This window comes from Nycticebus coucang, chromosome 13 (genome assembly GCF_027406575.1).
Source record: "Nycticebus coucang isolate mNycCou1 chromosome 13, mNycCou1.pri, whole genome shotgun sequence".
Classification (NCBI taxonomy): Eukaryota; Metazoa; Chordata; class Mammalia; order Primates; family Lorisidae; genus Nycticebus; species Nycticebus coucang.
Genome location: NC_069792.1, coordinates 99,653,449 through 99,671,282, shown reverse-complemented (window position 1 = coordinate 99,671,282; position 17,834 = coordinate 99,653,449). Strand labels below are relative to the sequence as shown.

General features: G+C 39.9%; 1 protein-coding gene across 13 annotated transcripts in view; it reads left to right on the top strand.

Moving 5' to 3' along the window:
- PTK2 (protein tyrosine kinase 2) overlaps positions 1 to 17,834 on the top strand; it is a 331,183-nt gene that overhangs the window by 187,027 nt on the left and 126,322 nt on the right. For all 13 annotated transcript variants that reach the window (XM_053559586.1, XM_053559583.1, XM_053559587.1 and 10 more), the window contains 2 exons: positions 7,486 to 7,593; positions 16,243 to 16,360. In XM_053559586.1, the coding sequence (XP_053415561.1) occupies positions 7,486 to 7,593; positions 16,243 to 16,360 (226 nt within the window). The remainder of the gene's footprint in view (positions 1 to 7,485; positions 7,594 to 16,242; positions 16,361 to 17,834) is intronic.

The following is a 17,834-nucleotide window of genomic DNA, read 5'->3' as shown; positions in this document are numbered from 1 at the left end:
TTCTCATTACTCTCTTTGCTCAATTTCATATAAAGCAAGCATCCAGTGAATTTAAACATGTTTTTTTCACATCCTGGCTGTCTTTTCCCACGTCTGTGAATCAGCCACTCGTGTCATATACTTTGCCTGTTTTATCAATACATCTGTCATTTTCTTATCAATTTATAAGTCTGTCTGCATACCAAGGAAGTCATTGTGCTTTTCATTATCATTGTTACAATTTTTTTCCAAATCACATGTTGGCTGCTGACTTTACACAGGCTGATCTTATTAATTCCACGTCCCAAGGATGACCACTATCCTGACTTCCGTCATTGTTGATAAAATTTTCAATAAATGCTGTTGGGTCAGCTGGATATTCACAGAGGAAAACAAAATGACTATTGACCCTTATCACACACCGCAACAAAAATCAATTCCAGATGGAGTTAGATCTACACACTGAGGGTGAAAATGATGAGTTCTTAAATATAGGAGACTATTTTTATAACTTCAGAATAGGCAGAGATTCCTTAAACGGGACATAAAAAGTGGTAACTCTAAAAGAAAATTTTGGTAAACTGGACTACATTGAAGTAAAAAACTTTTCTTTTTTTTTTTTTTTTTTGAGACAGTCTAACTTTGACACCCTGGAATGAATGCCGTGGAGTCACAGCTCACAGCAACTTCAAACTCTTAGGCTCAAATGATATTCTTGCCTCAGCCTCCTAAGTAGCTGGGACTATAGGCACCCTTCACAACACTTGGCTATTTTTTTAGAGACAGGGTCTCACTCTTGCTCAGGCTGGTGTAGAGCTCCTGAGCTTAAGCAATCCGCTGGCCTCAGCCTTTTAGAGTTTGGGATTACAGGCATGAGCCATCGCACCCAGCCCTAAAAAACTTTCTATCTGGAGTGGGCTTGGTGGCTCATGCTTGTAATCCTAGTACTTTGGGAGGCCGAGGCAGGTAGATTGCTTTAAGAAGTTTCAGACCAGCCTGAGCAAGATCTTGCAAGACCCTGTCTCAAAAAAAAAAAAAAAAAAAAAAAGCTACTGGTTGTGGTAGGCACCTGTAGTCCCAGCTACTCAGGAGGCGGAGGCAAGAGGATCACTTAAGCCCAAGAATTTAAGATTACTGTGAACTATGATGCCACAGCACTCCACTGAGGGTGACAAAGTGATCCTCGGTCTCAAAAAAATAAAGGTACTAGAAAGGCATACCCTTAAAAAAGGACAGACAACCCAATGGAAGATAACCAAATAGCCAGAACATAAAATGAAAAGATGTTCAGCCTCACACGCGTCAGAGTGATGCAGTGTGACACTGGTACCTCCACTTGGGTAGCCGATGGGGGAAGACATACAGAAGCAAGCACTGGAGAAAGAGGAGCAGCTGTAGCTTCCGGACTTTGATGCTGATGGGAGTATTGGTGCAACCTCTCCAAAAATTTCTGACATTGTTATGAATTTTTAGTTCTAACCCTTAGATTATATTTGCAATCTCTTGTTTGTTTGTTTTTTCTGAGAAAAAGTCTCACTTTGTCGCCCTTGGTAGGGTGCCGTAATGTCATAGCTCATGGCAACCTCAAACTCTTGGGCTCAAGCGATTCTCTTATCTCAGCCTCCGGAGTAGCTGGGACTACAGGTGCCCACCACAACACCTGGCTGTTTTTAGAGACAAGGTCTCGCTCTGACTCAGGCTGGTCTTGAATCTGTGAACTCAGGCAGTCCACTCACCTTGGCCTCCTTGAGTACTAGGATTATAGGCGTGAGTCTCCACGCCCAACCTCTTGCATTTTCTTATAAGACTTTTTCTTGTCTTTTTATCTGTTTGTCTTTAATCCATCTGGAATTTCATTTGTGGTATAAGATAGAATTCTACCTACTACTTCTTCAAGAGGAAAGGAAGAAAAAAAGGTGGGGTTTAGTGTGCTCAAAAGGACAGGCCCTGGAGTACATGGCCAAGGTTACCACCATCTCTAATCACTTACTTTGCTAGTTGTGACTTTAAGTCCAGTTCACAGCCTTTACTTGTATTTTCATATCTCAAAATGGCAGTAATAATTACAACTACCAAATAAAGTTGGTGAGAGAATTAAACATGTTAAGAAGTTTGCTTACTACAGTGGTTACGGCGCCAGCCACATACGCTGAGGCTGGTGGGTTTGAACCCAGCCTGGGCCAGCTACACACTAACGACACCTGCAACAAAAAATAGCCAGGCGTTGTGGCAGGCGCCTGTAGTCCCAGCTACTTGGGAGGCTGAGGCAAGAGAATCTCTTAAGCCCAAGAGTTTGAGGTTGCTGTGAGCTATGACACCACAGCACTCTACCAAGGTGAGACTCTGTCTCAAAAAGAAGAAGAAAAAAATAATGACGTTTGCTTAGATCAGTGGTTCTCATCCTTCCTAATGCCATGGCCCTTTAATACAGTTCCTATGGGCCTCAATCCATAGGTTGAGAATCACTGATTTAGATAATGGCATAATACAAAGTAAGAACTTAGAAAATGTTATTATAGTTGCTGTATTGTGTTTGTTATTATTTATATTACTGATGAGTAGCTAATTGTGCCAACAAAATGTATTAAATAATCACTTACCTCTAACTTGAACCACCACTTTCGTAATCTACGTCCGATTCCCCTATTCCAACGGTTCTCAACCTGTGTGGGTCACCACCCCTTTGGGGGTCTCCTGCATATCAGATATTTACATTACAATTCATAACAGTAGCAAAATTATAGTTATGAAGTAGCAGTGAAAATAATTTTATGGTTGGGGGTCACCACAACATGAGGAACTGTATTAAAGGGTCTTGGCATTCGGTTACACTTGACTCAGGTGTCTCTTTCTGTATCAATACTCTACTGATTAGTTTATTGTAGTTTGGTACTCTGTACCAGTATTTTTTTTTTTTTCACTTAATATGTTAAATATGTTAACAGTTTAATATGTTTCCTTTGTATTCTTTCCTGGCTGTCATGTTTAGTCTTCCAAAACTGAATTTTTTTTGTTGATTTTTGAGATAGGGTCATGCTCTGTTGCCCAGACTAGAGTGCAGTGGCATCATCATAATGCACGGCAACCTAAAACTCGTAAACTTAAGTAATCCTCCTCCCTCAGCCTCTGAGTAGGTAGGACTATAGGCATGTAACAGCATGCCTGGTTAATTTTTTAAAATTTTTTGTAGAGACAGGGATTCGGTAGTGCCCAGGCTGGTGTTGAACTCCTGGCCTCAAAAGATCCTTCTGCCTCAGACTCCCAAAGTATGAGATTTGAGCCATGGCCCTGGCCAAATTTTTAAAATTAGTGGAAAATTTTGTTGGGATTTAACTTGTGTGTTAAATTTGTGAAAGTGGACATACTATGTTATGTTTTAAGATTAAAGTCTTTTTCATATAGATCTTTCATATTAAGCTAATTCACAACTATTACATAGTTTTGGGCCTAACTGTGAATGTTGTAGGGGTATTTTTTGCTACTTCCAATTTGAAATTTATATTGTAAACATAAAGGAATATGCTTAATTAGTGTGTTTCATATATTTAGCAACTTTATTTAATAGGTCTTCTTTCATTAATTATCTTAGACTTTCTGGTTATAATAGTCAGCAAAGAAAAGGATTATTTTAATTTTTTAATCTTTTTTTTTCTTATATTCACAACAACTTCAAAGATCATACTTAAGAACAGGGAGGAGGTGACCATGGTATACCTACCCTTATGGGGCTTTCATTCTGGTTGTAAAATAGGATGTAAGAAAGAAAATAAACAACAAAAATAATCTTACCGGGGAAAGGGCTGCATCTGTGTGTCTGACTCGGCATAGGTGGTCAGTGTTAGCCCCTTGCACTGTGTCCCCTTCACAAGAGACACTTTTAATTATCTTTTGCTATCTTCAAATTAAAATTACAAAATATCTTATCCACCTACACATATAATTTCAAAACATCTTTCAGTATCTAATTTTTGGGAACAATACATTGGAAGGCATTATAATCAGATGCACCTTCTTAGTAATGATGTTAAGTTTGAAGGAGGCAACCGGAAGTCACTTCATACAAGTCATGTGGGGAAGTGATAAGGAAAAGAAGTTATGTGTCTGACTTTGGAGAAAATGTCAGAGGAATTAGAAAAATATGTATTTTTCCTAAAATATTATGAGAGTATAAATGTTTTGGGGTACATGTATCAATTGTGTTATGCTTGAGTCAGGGTTATAAGTGCGCCCCTTACTCAGATACTGTACACTGTACCCATTGAGTAGGCTTTGTCCCTTCCCTCCTTCCACCTTCCCCATTTGATTTCTGTGGAGCTTTGCTTCCCTCTGTGCATGTGTGTGCTCACCGGTTCGTTCCAATTTAGTAATGACGTGTGGTATTATTTCTCTGTTCTTTAGATTCTTCACTTAGGATAAAGGTATTCATTCACGTCCACATTGTTGTAAAAGGCCTTATTTTTATTTATTTATTTATTTTTTTGTAGAGACAGAGTCTCACTTTATCACCCTCGGTAGAGTGCCGTGGCCTCACACAGCTCACAGCAACCTCCATCTCCTGGGCTTAAGCGATTCTCTTGCCTCAGCCTCCCGAGTAGCTGGGACTACAGGTGCCCGCCACAACGCCCAGCTATTTTTTGGTTGCAGTTCAGCTGGGGCCGGGTTTGAACTCGCCACCCTTGGTATATGGGGCCAGCGCCTTATCGACTGAGCCACAGGCGCCGCCCAAAAGGCCTTATTTTTAAAAAAGAATAAAACATGTTCAATGGGTAATTTCTATAACCTAAATTTCTTACTGTATTTGGAATTTTTAAAAAATTATGAGAAAGCAGTAAAAGGAGCTACTTCAGATAGTATTCCTCATTGTGTCTGTGTCACCACCAACTTAATATTTGACTGACTGTTAAATATTAACAAAACTAAGGAGCCTCAGATGTCCTCTGTTACATATGTACATGCAGTGGCTGCAAATGCAGACTGTTGGGTATACCTGTCGGCCACCAAATTACCATTGCATGTTTTGCCTTTGCTGGTGTTGTTTTCCAATATGGCAAGCTACTCAAAGACAGCATAGCATAGTATCCCCTTGAATTACACGTAAGTTGCATTTTTCTACCAATACGAATACAGGACTTTGGAAAGCCATTGAGAACATGGGACATGTTTTCATTGTACAGGAGTTAACCCACCCTCGTGTGATGGATAGCAGCCTTGGTCGTCTTTCACATCCTTGTTCTTTAATCAGCTAGAAACCACCCACCCCTTGAAGTGGTTCTACCCCAGTTAGATGAGCACAGATGAAATTATATACTAGGAAGTTAGGTGAGAGGAAGGCAGGGGACAGGCCAGGTAGGATTTGGGCGTATGAATGATGATATTGTCCTGTTAATCCTTCAGGGTACAGGGCTTTACATTGTGGCTTTTGAAGCAGAGCAGTCAGATGATCTGATTTACATTTTAAAGTATCTCCATCAGCCCCAGGTAGGGTCAGTATTGTAGGGGCGTGAGGATGGATGAAGGGAAACGATTACAGGATGCTGAGTCCTGGACTAGAGTGATGACTATGAAGATGGAAAGAAATGTATGGATTTGGATATGCCTGGAGCTGAGGCTGCCAGAGCTTGTGGAGAAACTGGATGATGGGAAGGAGAGGAGTAATTGCTGACATCTTCATCTTTAGGCTCAGGCATCTGCTTGACTAGGGTGACGACCTCCCACACGTCTATGTGGCGATATCATTTAGGAAATTGGATGCATGAGTCTAAGTTCCAGTGAGATATCAGGGTAGAAATGGTTAGCACCATAGGACTCCGTGGATAAGGACTGGATGGTGTTTGTTCTGCCATGGCACAGCTAGAGGGAAAAGCAGAGCCCAGCACACAGCCCTGTGGCTCTTGTACAGTATAGTGAATAAGGAAGATGCCAATGAAAAAAACTGTGAGAGAGATCTGGAGGGTGGTAGAAAACCCCAAGAGGCAGTACACCCCTGAGGCTGAGAAAGGAGAGCTTATAGAGGGGCTGTATGGCATGCTGCAGAGAAGCCTAGGGCTGGGTGGGCAGGGGGTTGCCTGTGGCCCACAGAACACATATGTCCTTAAAAATAAACCAGGAAAGAACCAGGTGTGATGGCTTCACACCTGTGATTCAAGCACTCTGGGAGGCCAAGGCTGGTGGATTGCCTGAGCTCAGGAATTTGAGGCCAGCCTGAGCTAACGTGAGACCTCATCTCTAAAAATAGCTGGGCGTTGTGGTGGGTGCCTGTATTCCAGCTACTTGGGAGGCTGAGGCAAGAGAATCGCTTGAGCCCAAGAGTTTGAAGTTGCTGTGAGCTATGACACCATGACACTCTAGAGGGGGACAAGAAGTGAGATTGTGTCTCAAAAATAATAAAAAAAATTTAAAAGTAGGAAGATGTTTTGCTGGGAAGGGCAGCTAAGTATAAATTTCTTTCTGAATGTCAATTCCATCTCAGTCCACATGGCCTCATCTGTCTTGTGGTGTTCTAAGAGTGTGGTCTTAACCAAGCTAATTGTTTTGAAGAAATGTGTAGAAATTGTCATGTGCAGAGTGATTATCATGAAATGGTAGAAGATGTGTATTTTTTGTTCTTTTCTTTTTTGTTTTCTTTTTGAGACATAGTTTCATAGTGATGCCTAGGGGAGAGTACAGTGGCATCATCATAGCTCATTACAACCTCAAACTCCTGGACTGAAGAAGTCCTCCTGCCTCAGTGTCCCAAGTAACTGTGACTACAGGCATTTGCCACCATGCCCAGCTAATTTTTCTTTTTCTTTCTGTAGCAATGAGGTCTTATGATATAGCTCAGACAGCTCCTGCCTCAAGTGATCCTTCCATCTCGGCCTCCCAAAGTGCTGGGACTGCAGGTCTGAAACACTGTGCTGAGCCATACTTTTTCTTTTTAAGAAGAAAAAAGAGTTTCTTTTTCTTAGGATAATGACCATAGTTTCTCTTGGCATGTCCTAAGAGGTCAGTCTGAATGGGAAGAGTCCTTTGAATATTTACTGTATCCCCTAGCTCCATTATACTGTAGAGCTTCAATGGGTTTCACAAACTTCTTCTAGCCAGGGTATGTGAGGAGTGAGCCTGACTCTCTTTCTCTATGGGAATGGAAGCGAAATGTTCACTCTAAGAATTCAATAAAACTCCGCCCTCCATGGCTAACACATGAGTCGAGTCAGGGTTTGCTTCTACTTCCTTCCTTTGTTGGTCTTCTGTCTCTGGTAACTGTCCTTCCATTCACCCACCTCGTATGTGTGGGTCTCACACACGTAAGTGGGATGAACGGACACATGCCCAAATGAGAAATGCAGGGGAAGGCTACATGGCCACTCCACGGGAGCTACTTGGAGAAGCAGTTTTTACCCCCAAACCTTGAGTCTGAGGGAGGATGTCTTTAAGACTGTGAGGATTTTACAGAACAGTTCATTGAATAGATAAAATGAGTCTTAAATCTGTGTCCTAAAAATTTTTTTCTTTTCCTTTCCAAAGCCCACACATCTAGCTGACTTCAATCAAGTACAGACCATTCAGTACTCAAACAGCGAAGACAAGGATAGAAAAGGAATGCTACAGCTGAAAATAGCAGGTGCACCAGAGGTGAGGAAATCTTGGGAAAGACAAACGGTGTATTTTAGAAATAATGACTCCTCTTTTAGGGTAAAGATGAAGTTTTCACAAATCATCAGAATCACAATTTTCTCATATATAGTAATGGTTATGTTACAAATAATAATCATTAATTATCTCCAAGAATAGGACATGAGACTTTAAAACTCAACCAACAGGATTATTCTCAAGATAATTAAAGATTATGATGAAACACCAAGGATTCACTTCAGAGATGCACAGCTTGGCAGCTTCTTGGTCGTGGTAACAGAGTGCACTTGTACAAACCTGGATGGTGTTGCCTGCTACACACCTGGGCTATGCAGTGTATTACTGTGCTCTAAATGTTATAGGCAGTTGTAACACAGTAGTACACATACTTGTATATGTATATAATACAAAAGGTAAAATAATGATACACCTCTACAGGACACGTAGTATAAGTGGAGTTTATAGGCATGGAAGTTGCTCTGTTGAGGCAGTGAGTGAGTGGTGAGTAAATGTGAAAGCCTAGGACATTACACTATTCTAAATGATAAACTGATATTTAGGCTATACTAAAGTTTTTTAAATCTTTCTTCAATAATCAACCTTAGTTTGCTATAACTTTTATAAACTTTTAAATTTTTTTTACTTTTTGATACTTTTGTAATAGAAAAACACGAACACGTTGTACAGCTATACAAAGTATTTTCTTTATGTCCTTATTCTTTACACTCATACCTATAATCCCCACTCTTTAGGAGGGTGAGTCAGGAGCATTAAGGGCAAGTCTTCAAGATTAGCCTGGGCAACATAGCAAGACTGTCTCTACATAAAAAATACAAAATTCACCAAGTGTAGGGTCACACTTCTATAGTCTTAGCAGCTCAGGAGGCTGAGGCCAGCGTGTCACTTGAGGCCAGGAGTTCAGGGTTACAGTGAGCTATGATTGTGCTGCTGCATTACAGCCTGGGCAGCAGAGTGAGATCCTGTCTCTTTTAAAAAAAGGTAATAAATAAAAATTTTAAAGTAAGGCTTTCTATTTACTTTTTAAACTTTTTTGGTAGAAATGAAGACACAAATAGACACCTTAAGCTAGGCCTGTGGGAGGGTTGGGGTCACCCGCATTGCCATCTTCCATCCCTACATCTTATTCCTCTGCTCTTCAGGTGCAGTAACACAAATAGCGTTGTCACCTCCTATGATGCCAGGGCCCTCTTCTGTAATACCTTATTTAAAAATAAGTATAAGGTATGCACTCTAAAATAACAATAAAATACAGTAACTACATAAATCAGTGACAGTTGTTTATTATCATCAAATATTATGTGTTGTATGTAATTGTATGGGCTATGCTTTCATGCAACTGGCAGTATAGTAGATTTTTTTCATTAGCATCACCACAAACACATGAGTGATTTGTCACGTTACAGTGTGAGGACAGCTGGGACCTATCACGAGGCGATAGGAGTTTTTAGCTCCATTATAGTCTTTCAGGACCACCGTCTCATTTGGTCCATCACTGACTGGAAGTCATTATGCAATGCATGGCTGTGTGTGTCCTGTGAGCTTTGTCCTTTTTCAAGACTGTGTTGTACATGACATTCTCTAGGTAATAACAGCAGCATAACTCAAATTTCCTTGCACATGCTGCCCTTTGTCATTTACACAGAAGCCAAGAGAACTGTCTTAGTCTCATAACCACACAAAGTAGGTACTTTGATTAACCCTATTCTGTAGGTGGATAAACTGAAGCACAGAGATTGGCAAAAGTAATCAGTAGAGATGGGATTTGTACTCTGAGTCCAAAGCCTGTGTTCTTACCCAGTAGGAAACAGAGATTAAAAACAAGAAGTAGCATAAGAAGTGACCATTTGGCCGGTTGCCAGAGACCTTTTAAACTCTCCCACCTGAGACAGATTGCTGACTGAGACAATTGATTTGGACCTTTTGAACTGAGCCAATCACCAAAGGGCTATTCAAGTGGTGCCCTGGGTGTGTGGTTGTAGGAAGGTTTGATTTTCCTTTTCCAATTGTTTCCTGTGGGGGCAGGGTGACTTAATTGCTGGTATTTCTCCACAGCTGAGACTTCAACCCAGAGTAACTGTTTCACTAGGGTCAGACAGACGAGCTGAAACCAAGACAGAACCACTTAGCCCTACCACACCAAACAGGTCCCCAGTTTCTCAGGCTGAAGCACTGTACGGGTCCTTGACAAAGCTCCAGGGGAAAAATTAAATGGTGTAAAATAATCATGGGGCGGAATCAGCACAAAAACTCTGGTAACATAAATAACCAGAATAGATCAACCCCCCCCCCCCACAACGAAAGATATGGCAGATGTAACTGAAGACCCCATTCATAAACAGCTGGCTGAGATGTCAGAAATCGAATTCAAAATTTGGATTGCAAACAAGATTAATAGAATGGAGGAAAATTTGGAATTAGAAATTTGAGGAGCAATTCAAAAGTTGGAATTAGAAGTTCGGGGAGAAATTCAAAAGTTGTCTCAAGAATTTAACAAATTTAGAAATAGACAAACCTTTGGCCAACCTAACCAGGAAAAAAAGAGTAAAATCTCTAATTTCATCAATCAGAAATGGTAATGATGAAATAACAACAGACCCCTCAGAAATTCAAAAAATCCCTAACGAATACTACAAGAAACTCTACTCTCACAAATATGAAAATCTGAAAGAAATCGACCAATACCTGGAAGCACGCCACCTACCAAGACTTAGCCAGAACGAAGTGGAAATGTTGAACAGGCCTATATCAAGTTCTGAAATAGCATCAACTATACAAAATCTCCCTAAAAAGAAAAGCCCAGGACCAGATTCTACCAAACATTTAAAGAAGAACTAGTACCTATACTACTAAACCTCTTCCAAAATATAGAAAAAGAAGGAATATTACCCAGCACATTCTACGAAGCAAACATCACCTTGATCCCCAAACCAGGGAAAGACCCAACAAGAAAAGAAAATTATAGACCAATATCACTAATGAATTTAGATGCTAAAATGCTCAATAAGATCCTAACAAACAGAATCCAACAACACATCAAAAAAATTATACACCATGACCAAGTCGGATTTATCCCAGGGTCTCAAGGCTGTTTCAATATAGGTAAATCTATAAATGTAATTCAACACATAAACAAACTTAAAAATAAAGACCATATGATTCTTTCAATTGATGCAGAAAAAGCTTTTGATAATATCCAGCATCCCTTCACAATCAGAGCACTTAAGAAAATTTGTATAGAAAGGACATTTCTTAAACTAATAGAGGCCATCTACAGCAAACCCACAGCCAATATCGTATTGAATGGAGTTAAATTGAAATCATTTCCACTTAGATCAGGAACCAGGCAAGGTTGCCCATTGTCTCCATTGCTCTTTAACATTGCAATGGAAGTTTTAGCCATTGCAATTAGGGAAGAAAAGGTGATCAAGGGTATCTACATAGGGTCAGAAGAGATCAAACTTTCACTCTTCGCAGATGGTATGATCATGTCTCTGGAAAACACTAGGGATTCTACTACAAAACTTTTAGAAGTGATCAAGGAATATAGCAATGTCTCAGGCTACAAAATCAACACCCATAAATCTGTAGCCTTTATATATACCAAAAACAACCAAGCTGAACAAATAGTCAAGGACTCTATTCCTTTGACAGTAGTGCCAAAGAAGATGAAATATTTGGGAGTATACCTAAGATCTCTACAAAGAGAACTATGAAACTCTAAGAAAAGAAATAGCCGAAGATGTTAACAGATGGAAAAACATACCATGCTCATGGCTGGGAAGAATCAACATTGTTAAAATGTCCATACTGCCCAAAGCAATATATAATTTTAATGCAATTCCTATTAAAAATCCATTATCATACTTTAAAGATCTTGAAAAAATAATGCTTTGTTTTATATGGAACCAGAAAAAACCTCGAATAGCCAAAACATTACTGAGCAATAAAAACAAGGCAGGAGGAATCACGCTACCAGACCTGAGACTGTACTATAAATCCATAGTGATCAAAACAGCATGGTACTGGCACAAAAGCAGAGAAATAAATGTCTGGAACAGAATAGAGAACCAAGAGATGGATCCAGCTACTTACCGTTATTTGATCTTTGACAAGCCAATTAAAAACATTCAGTGGGAAAATGATTCCCTATTTAACAAATGGTGCTGGGTAAACTGGTTGGCAGCCTGTAGAAGATTGAAACTGGACCCACACCTTTCACCATTAACTAAGATAGACTCACTGGATAAAAGATGTAAATTTGGGGCGGTGTTGCTCAGTGAGCAGGGCGCCGGCCCCATATACCGAGGGTTGTGGGTTCAAGCCCAGCCCCGGCCAAGCTGCAACAAAAGAATAGCTGGGCTTTGTGGCGGGTGCCTGTAGTCCCAGCTACTTGGGAGGCTGAGGCAGGAGAGTCACCTAGGCCCAGGAGTTGGAGGTTGCTGTGAGCTGTGTGACGCCATGGCAGTCTACCGAGGGCAATAAAGTGAAACTCTGTCTCTACCAAAAAAAAAAAAAAAAGATGTAAACTTAAGACATGAAACTATAAGAATACTTGAAGAAAGTGCAGGAAAAACTCTTGAAGGAATCGGCCTAGGTGAATATTTTATGAGGAGGACTCCCCAGGCAATTGAAGCAGTATCAAAAATACACTACTGGGACCTGATCAAACAAAAAAGCTTCTGCACAGCCAAGAACATAGTGAGTAAAGCAAGCAGATAGCCCTCAGAATGGGAGAAAATATTTACAGTTATACCTCCGATAAAGGTCTAATAACCAGAATCCACAGAGAACTCAAACGTATTAGCAAAAAAAGAACACGTGACCCCATCTCAGGGTGGGTAAGGGACTTAAAGAGAAATTTCTCTAAAGAAGACCGACGCAAAATCTACAAACACATGAAAAAAAGCTCATCATCCTTAATCATCAGAGAACTGCAAATCAAAACTACTCTGAGATATCGCCTAACCGCAGTAAGAGTAGCCCACATAACAAAATCTCAAAACCAGAAATGTTGGCGTGGCTGTGGAGGAAAGGGCACACTTCTACACTGCTGGTGGGAATGCCCACTAATACGTTCCTTCTGGAAGGATGTTTGGAGAATACTTAGAGACCTAAAAATAGACCTGCCATTCGATCCTATAATTCCTTTATTAGGTTTATACCCAGAAGACCAAAAGTCACAATATAACAAAGACATCTGTATCAGAATGTTTATTGCAGCCCAATTCATAATTGCTAAGTCATGGAAGAAGCCCAAGTGCCCATCAACCCACAAATGGACTAGCAAATTGTGGTACATGTGTACCATGGAATACTATGCAGCCTTAAAGAAAGATGGAGACTTTACCTCTTTCATGTTTACATGGATGGAGCTGGAACATATTCTTCTTAGCAACGTATCTCAGGAATGGAAGAAAAAGTACCCAGTGTACTCAGCCCTACTATGAAGCTAAATTGTAGCTTTCATATGAAGACTATAACCCAACTATAGCACAAGACTGTGGGGAAAGGGCCAAGGGAGGGAGGGTAATGGGTGGCGCCATACCTATGGTGCATCTTAGAATGGGAACAGGCGATTGCACTAATGTACACAGCTATGATTTAACAATAAAAATAAAAATTAAAAAAAAAAAAAAACAACAAGAATTTAACGCATGTAAAGACAATACCACCAAAGATTTGGACACACTGAACCAAGAATTTGCAGCCCTCAAAGATCCGAAAAATACAGTAGAATCTCTCAGTAACAGAGTGGAGCAAGCAGAAGAAAGGATTTCTGACGTTGAAGACAAAGCTTTTGAATGCTCCCAATCTCTCAAAGAGGAAGAGAAATGGAGAGAGCTCTGGGATAATTCGAAGAAGGCTAATATCCGCCTCATTGGAATCCCTGAAAGTGAGGAAGTGGCCTCGCAAGGCACAGAGGCCCTTCTCCATGAAATTATGAAAGAGAATTTTCCAGACATGCCAAGAGATTCTGAAATTCAGATAGCAGACAGTTTCAGAACCCCAGCACAACTCAACCCGAATAAGACATCCCCCAAGCACATCATAATTAACTTCACTAAAGTTAATATGAAGGAGAAAATTCTGAAAGTAGCCAGACGTAAGAAAACCATTACCTACAAAGGGAAGAATATTAGAATGACTGCAGATCTCTCTGCTGAAACCTTTTAAGCCAGAAGAGGGTGATCATCGACTTTTAATCTCCTAAAACAAAATAACTTTCAACCCTGGATCCTGTATCCAGCTAAACTGAATTTCATTTATGACGGAGAAATTAAATACTTTAATGACACTCAGATGTTGAAGAAATTTGCCATAACCAAACCAGCTCTTCAGGATATTCTCAGACCTACTCTCCATAATGACCAGCCCAATCCTCTACCACAAAAGTAGACTCACTCAGAAACTTTTGATCAAACTCCAGCTTCCAAGTGGTGAAAGGATTAAAAATGTCCACTGGACTTTTGAAAAACTCGATACCCAAAATTTTACCAGACTTACCAATATTCTCCATTAATGTGAATGGCTTAAACTGTCCTCAAAAGAGGCACAGGTTAGCTGACTGGATACAAAAACACAGGCCAGATATTTGCTGCATACAAGAGTCACATCTTACCTTAAAAGATAAATATAGACTCAGAGTAAAAGGATGGTCGTCCATATTTCAGGGAAATGGTAATCAGAAAAAAGCAGGTGTTGCAATTCTATTTGCAGACACAATAGGCTTTAAACCAACAAAAGTAAGGAAGGTTAAGAATGGTCACTTCTTATTTGTTAAGGGTAATACTCAATATGATGAGATTTCAATTATTAATATTTGTGCACCCAACCAGAATGCGTCTCAATTAATAAGAGAAACTCTAACAGACGTGAGGAACTTGATTTCCTCCAGCTCCATAATAGTTGGAGATTTCAACACTCCTTTGGCCGTGTTAGATAGATCCTCCAATAAGAAGCTGAGCAAAGAAATTTTAGATTTAAAGCTAACCATCCAACATTTGGATTTAGCAGACATCTACAGAACGTTTCATCCCAACAAAACTGAATACACATACTTCTCATCAGCCCTCGGAACATACTCCAAAATTGATCACATCTTAGTTCAGAAGTCTAACCTCAGTAAATTTAAAGGAATAGAAATTATTCCTTGCATCTTCTCAGACCACCATGGAATAAAAGATGAACTCAGTAAAAAAAAATTAAAAAGTAAAAGAAGAAGTGATCATTTGACAAGTTTGCATAATATCCTTTCTGAAAGATACGGTATATTCACATATGAAAGAATCTGAACAGTCTGATGACACGCTTTTTCTTGTATATAACATAGATCTTTGAGAACATCTCTGTTCCAGGTCAGCATACTAGGATTCTTTGGCCTGTGGCTGCCACTTCTCTATCTGGGTTTATTTTCAATGCCCTCATTTAGGCAGACACTTCAGTGTTCTGCTGTGTGATTCTTTGAGTTTGGTGACGTCTGAGGCTCTAGGGCAATGGTTCTCAACCTTCCTAATGCCACGGTCCTTTAATATGTTTCCTGTGGGTCGCAACCCACAGGTTGAGAACCGCTGCTCAGAAAGTCTTTTAATTTGCGATCAAACAAATACTACCATGTAATGTCAAAAATTTGTTGCAAACTGAAATTTCCTGCAAATATCTTTGTGGCAACATTGTGGCATCATTTCAAAACTCTCCTCTTTTTGTTACCCCTCATAACATTTAGGATAATGCAAGTAAGAGAAGTTCATTTAGAAAAAAATTATGAATAACTGTATATGAATTCGGATGCATCTACATTTGAAAATAAAATATAGCTTTTATGTTCTCCTTGATAACACTTAAAGATAGATCTTTAGGAAGTTGATCAATATTGAATAAGAGATTTTATATCAGAAAGAGATTTCTAAGCCTTTGGACTTAGAAATGCTATGTGTCCTAAAAATAATGAAATTGTGCTAATTTTCTGTAACACTAGAAAAATTAGAATGGATAGTGAATACAAACTTCACTTTAGGGGCAGCACCTGTGGCTCAGTGAATAGGGCTCTGGCCTCATATACTGAACCCAGCCCCCGCCAAACAGCAACAAAAAAAAATTGCTGGGCATTATGACAGGCGCTTGAAGTCCTAGCTACTTGGGAGGCTGAGGCAAGAGAATTGTCTAAGCCCAAGAGCTGGAGGTTGCTGTGAGCTGTGATGCCATGGCACTTTTCCGAGGCAACAAAAATAAGACTGACTCCAAACAAAAAAAAAAACACACAAAAATTTCACATTAGCCTAATTTCTAAACAAGTCATACATTAATTCACTATCTAAACACTTCCCTTAATTAGAGCATGCCAGAGGAGGCAGACGCTGCGAAGGAAAATGAATTTTTTTTTTTAACCTCCTTTTGTTCTAGAAAGTGATTTTTCTATTTTCATCAGGGTTTGCCTTCTGTCATAGATTCTAAAAATAATGTTCTTAAATATCAAGCTTCCTTTTTCACTCCAATCCTATGACAAATCTTGTTTCACTCCCACTCTCCTCTGTTTTCAAGAGTATAGAGAAATCTGATGTCACAGCACAGCTGTCCCTTTGCTTACTGGGAAGAACAACAATGTCTCTTTCTTGGTCTTTTCCTGATTAGCCTCTGACAGTGACAGCACCATCCCTAACCATCGCAGAGAATATGGCTGACTTGATAGATGGGTACTGCCGCCTTGTGAATGGAGCCTCACAGTCTTTCATCATCAGGCCCCAGAAAGGTGAGGTTCTATCTCTGTGTGAATGTGTCCGATTGCATTTCCTAGTGAACAGTTAGCTGAGCTCAACCCAACAGCCTGTTATCCTCCTTTTAGGTAGTTCTGTAAATGGACAGACCCAATGAGTGATTCAGCGTAGTATACTCTGAGTTCTTACTTTCCTAAGGATAGTAGTAGCCAGTTCACACTTATAGAGGCCAACAGCTGTGTTTGAATAGAGCCAAATAAAACTTCTGTATTTTGGTTATAGCTCCCAAGTAAATTGCTATTAGTATTTTAATATAAACTTTTCAGATTATTTTCTGGGTTTTTAAAAAAAGATCTCTTGTTATTCACATTAAATAAATTATCCCTTCTATTTTTTAGTCTCAAAAGCTTAAAGCATTTGAAGAACAAAATAAATTTTAAATCATGATGTAAAAATCAAAAATAAGAATGAATATATAAGCAGTAAAGCTCAAAGAAAAAGTAGATTAGAAAGAATGAATACCTTAGAAACATAGCTGTATCACTTCAAAACTGATGTGGAGTTTTTGTAAGCATATATCCAGGGATGTTTTTGAGGATTTGGATTTCTGGAATAATTAAATGGAAATATTCCCAGCAGTATAATGGCATAGGATGAAGCAAGAAAAGTCTGGGCTTTAGAATTATATCAGCTTGTAAATTCAAGCTTGTGATATAAATCACAAGTCCTTTGTGCTACCATCTATAAATTATGTAGCTTTTCTGTGCCTCAGTCCTATCCTCTATAAAACACAAAAAGCAGTACCTGTGTTCTGTGGTGTTGAGACAATAAAGGACTTCTTATATATAAAGGCTCGGTACTGAACCTGGCACGTTTGATGTTAGAAGGTTTTAGTTATGTTATTTTTGTTCCTCTTGCTGCGACTAGTGTGTGTGGTCTTGACACATTGTGTTAACCTTGGACTCCGAGGTTCCTCATCTGTAAAGAATGATACCTACTCTGATGGGTTGTTAGGCGGGTCCCAAGCAGTAACCATGAAGCAAATGTCACTGTGCCAGATGGTGTCTCCGCACCTGGGTTTTGTCATTATTGCCCACATCCTTCCAGCACTTACCCCAGTGTCTGGGATGATGGTAGAGGGAAGAATCCTGAAGTGCTGTCTGGTGCATGTTCAAGTAAGCAGAGTTCTGTGAACAGTGAAGCGGGTAAAGGACAGCCTGCAGGGTGGCGGGTTGTGGGGTAGATGGATGGGGCAGGAGGAGGAGCTTAGGTAGTTTGTGGCCAGGTTCCTAACAGGCTGTGGACTGGTACCAGCCCATGGCCCCAGGGTTCAGGGACCACAGGTCTAGAAGTATTTAGCTGCTATGCTGAGAACAGACCATGGTAGGTCAGCCTGGGTACAGATGAAGCGAAGGATGTTATCCTGAAGTATGTTAAATGTTTGCCTCAGGGAGGGGAGGGGGGTGGGATATGAAGGCAGTGACAAGTAAGAGAGCTTTGGGTACAGTT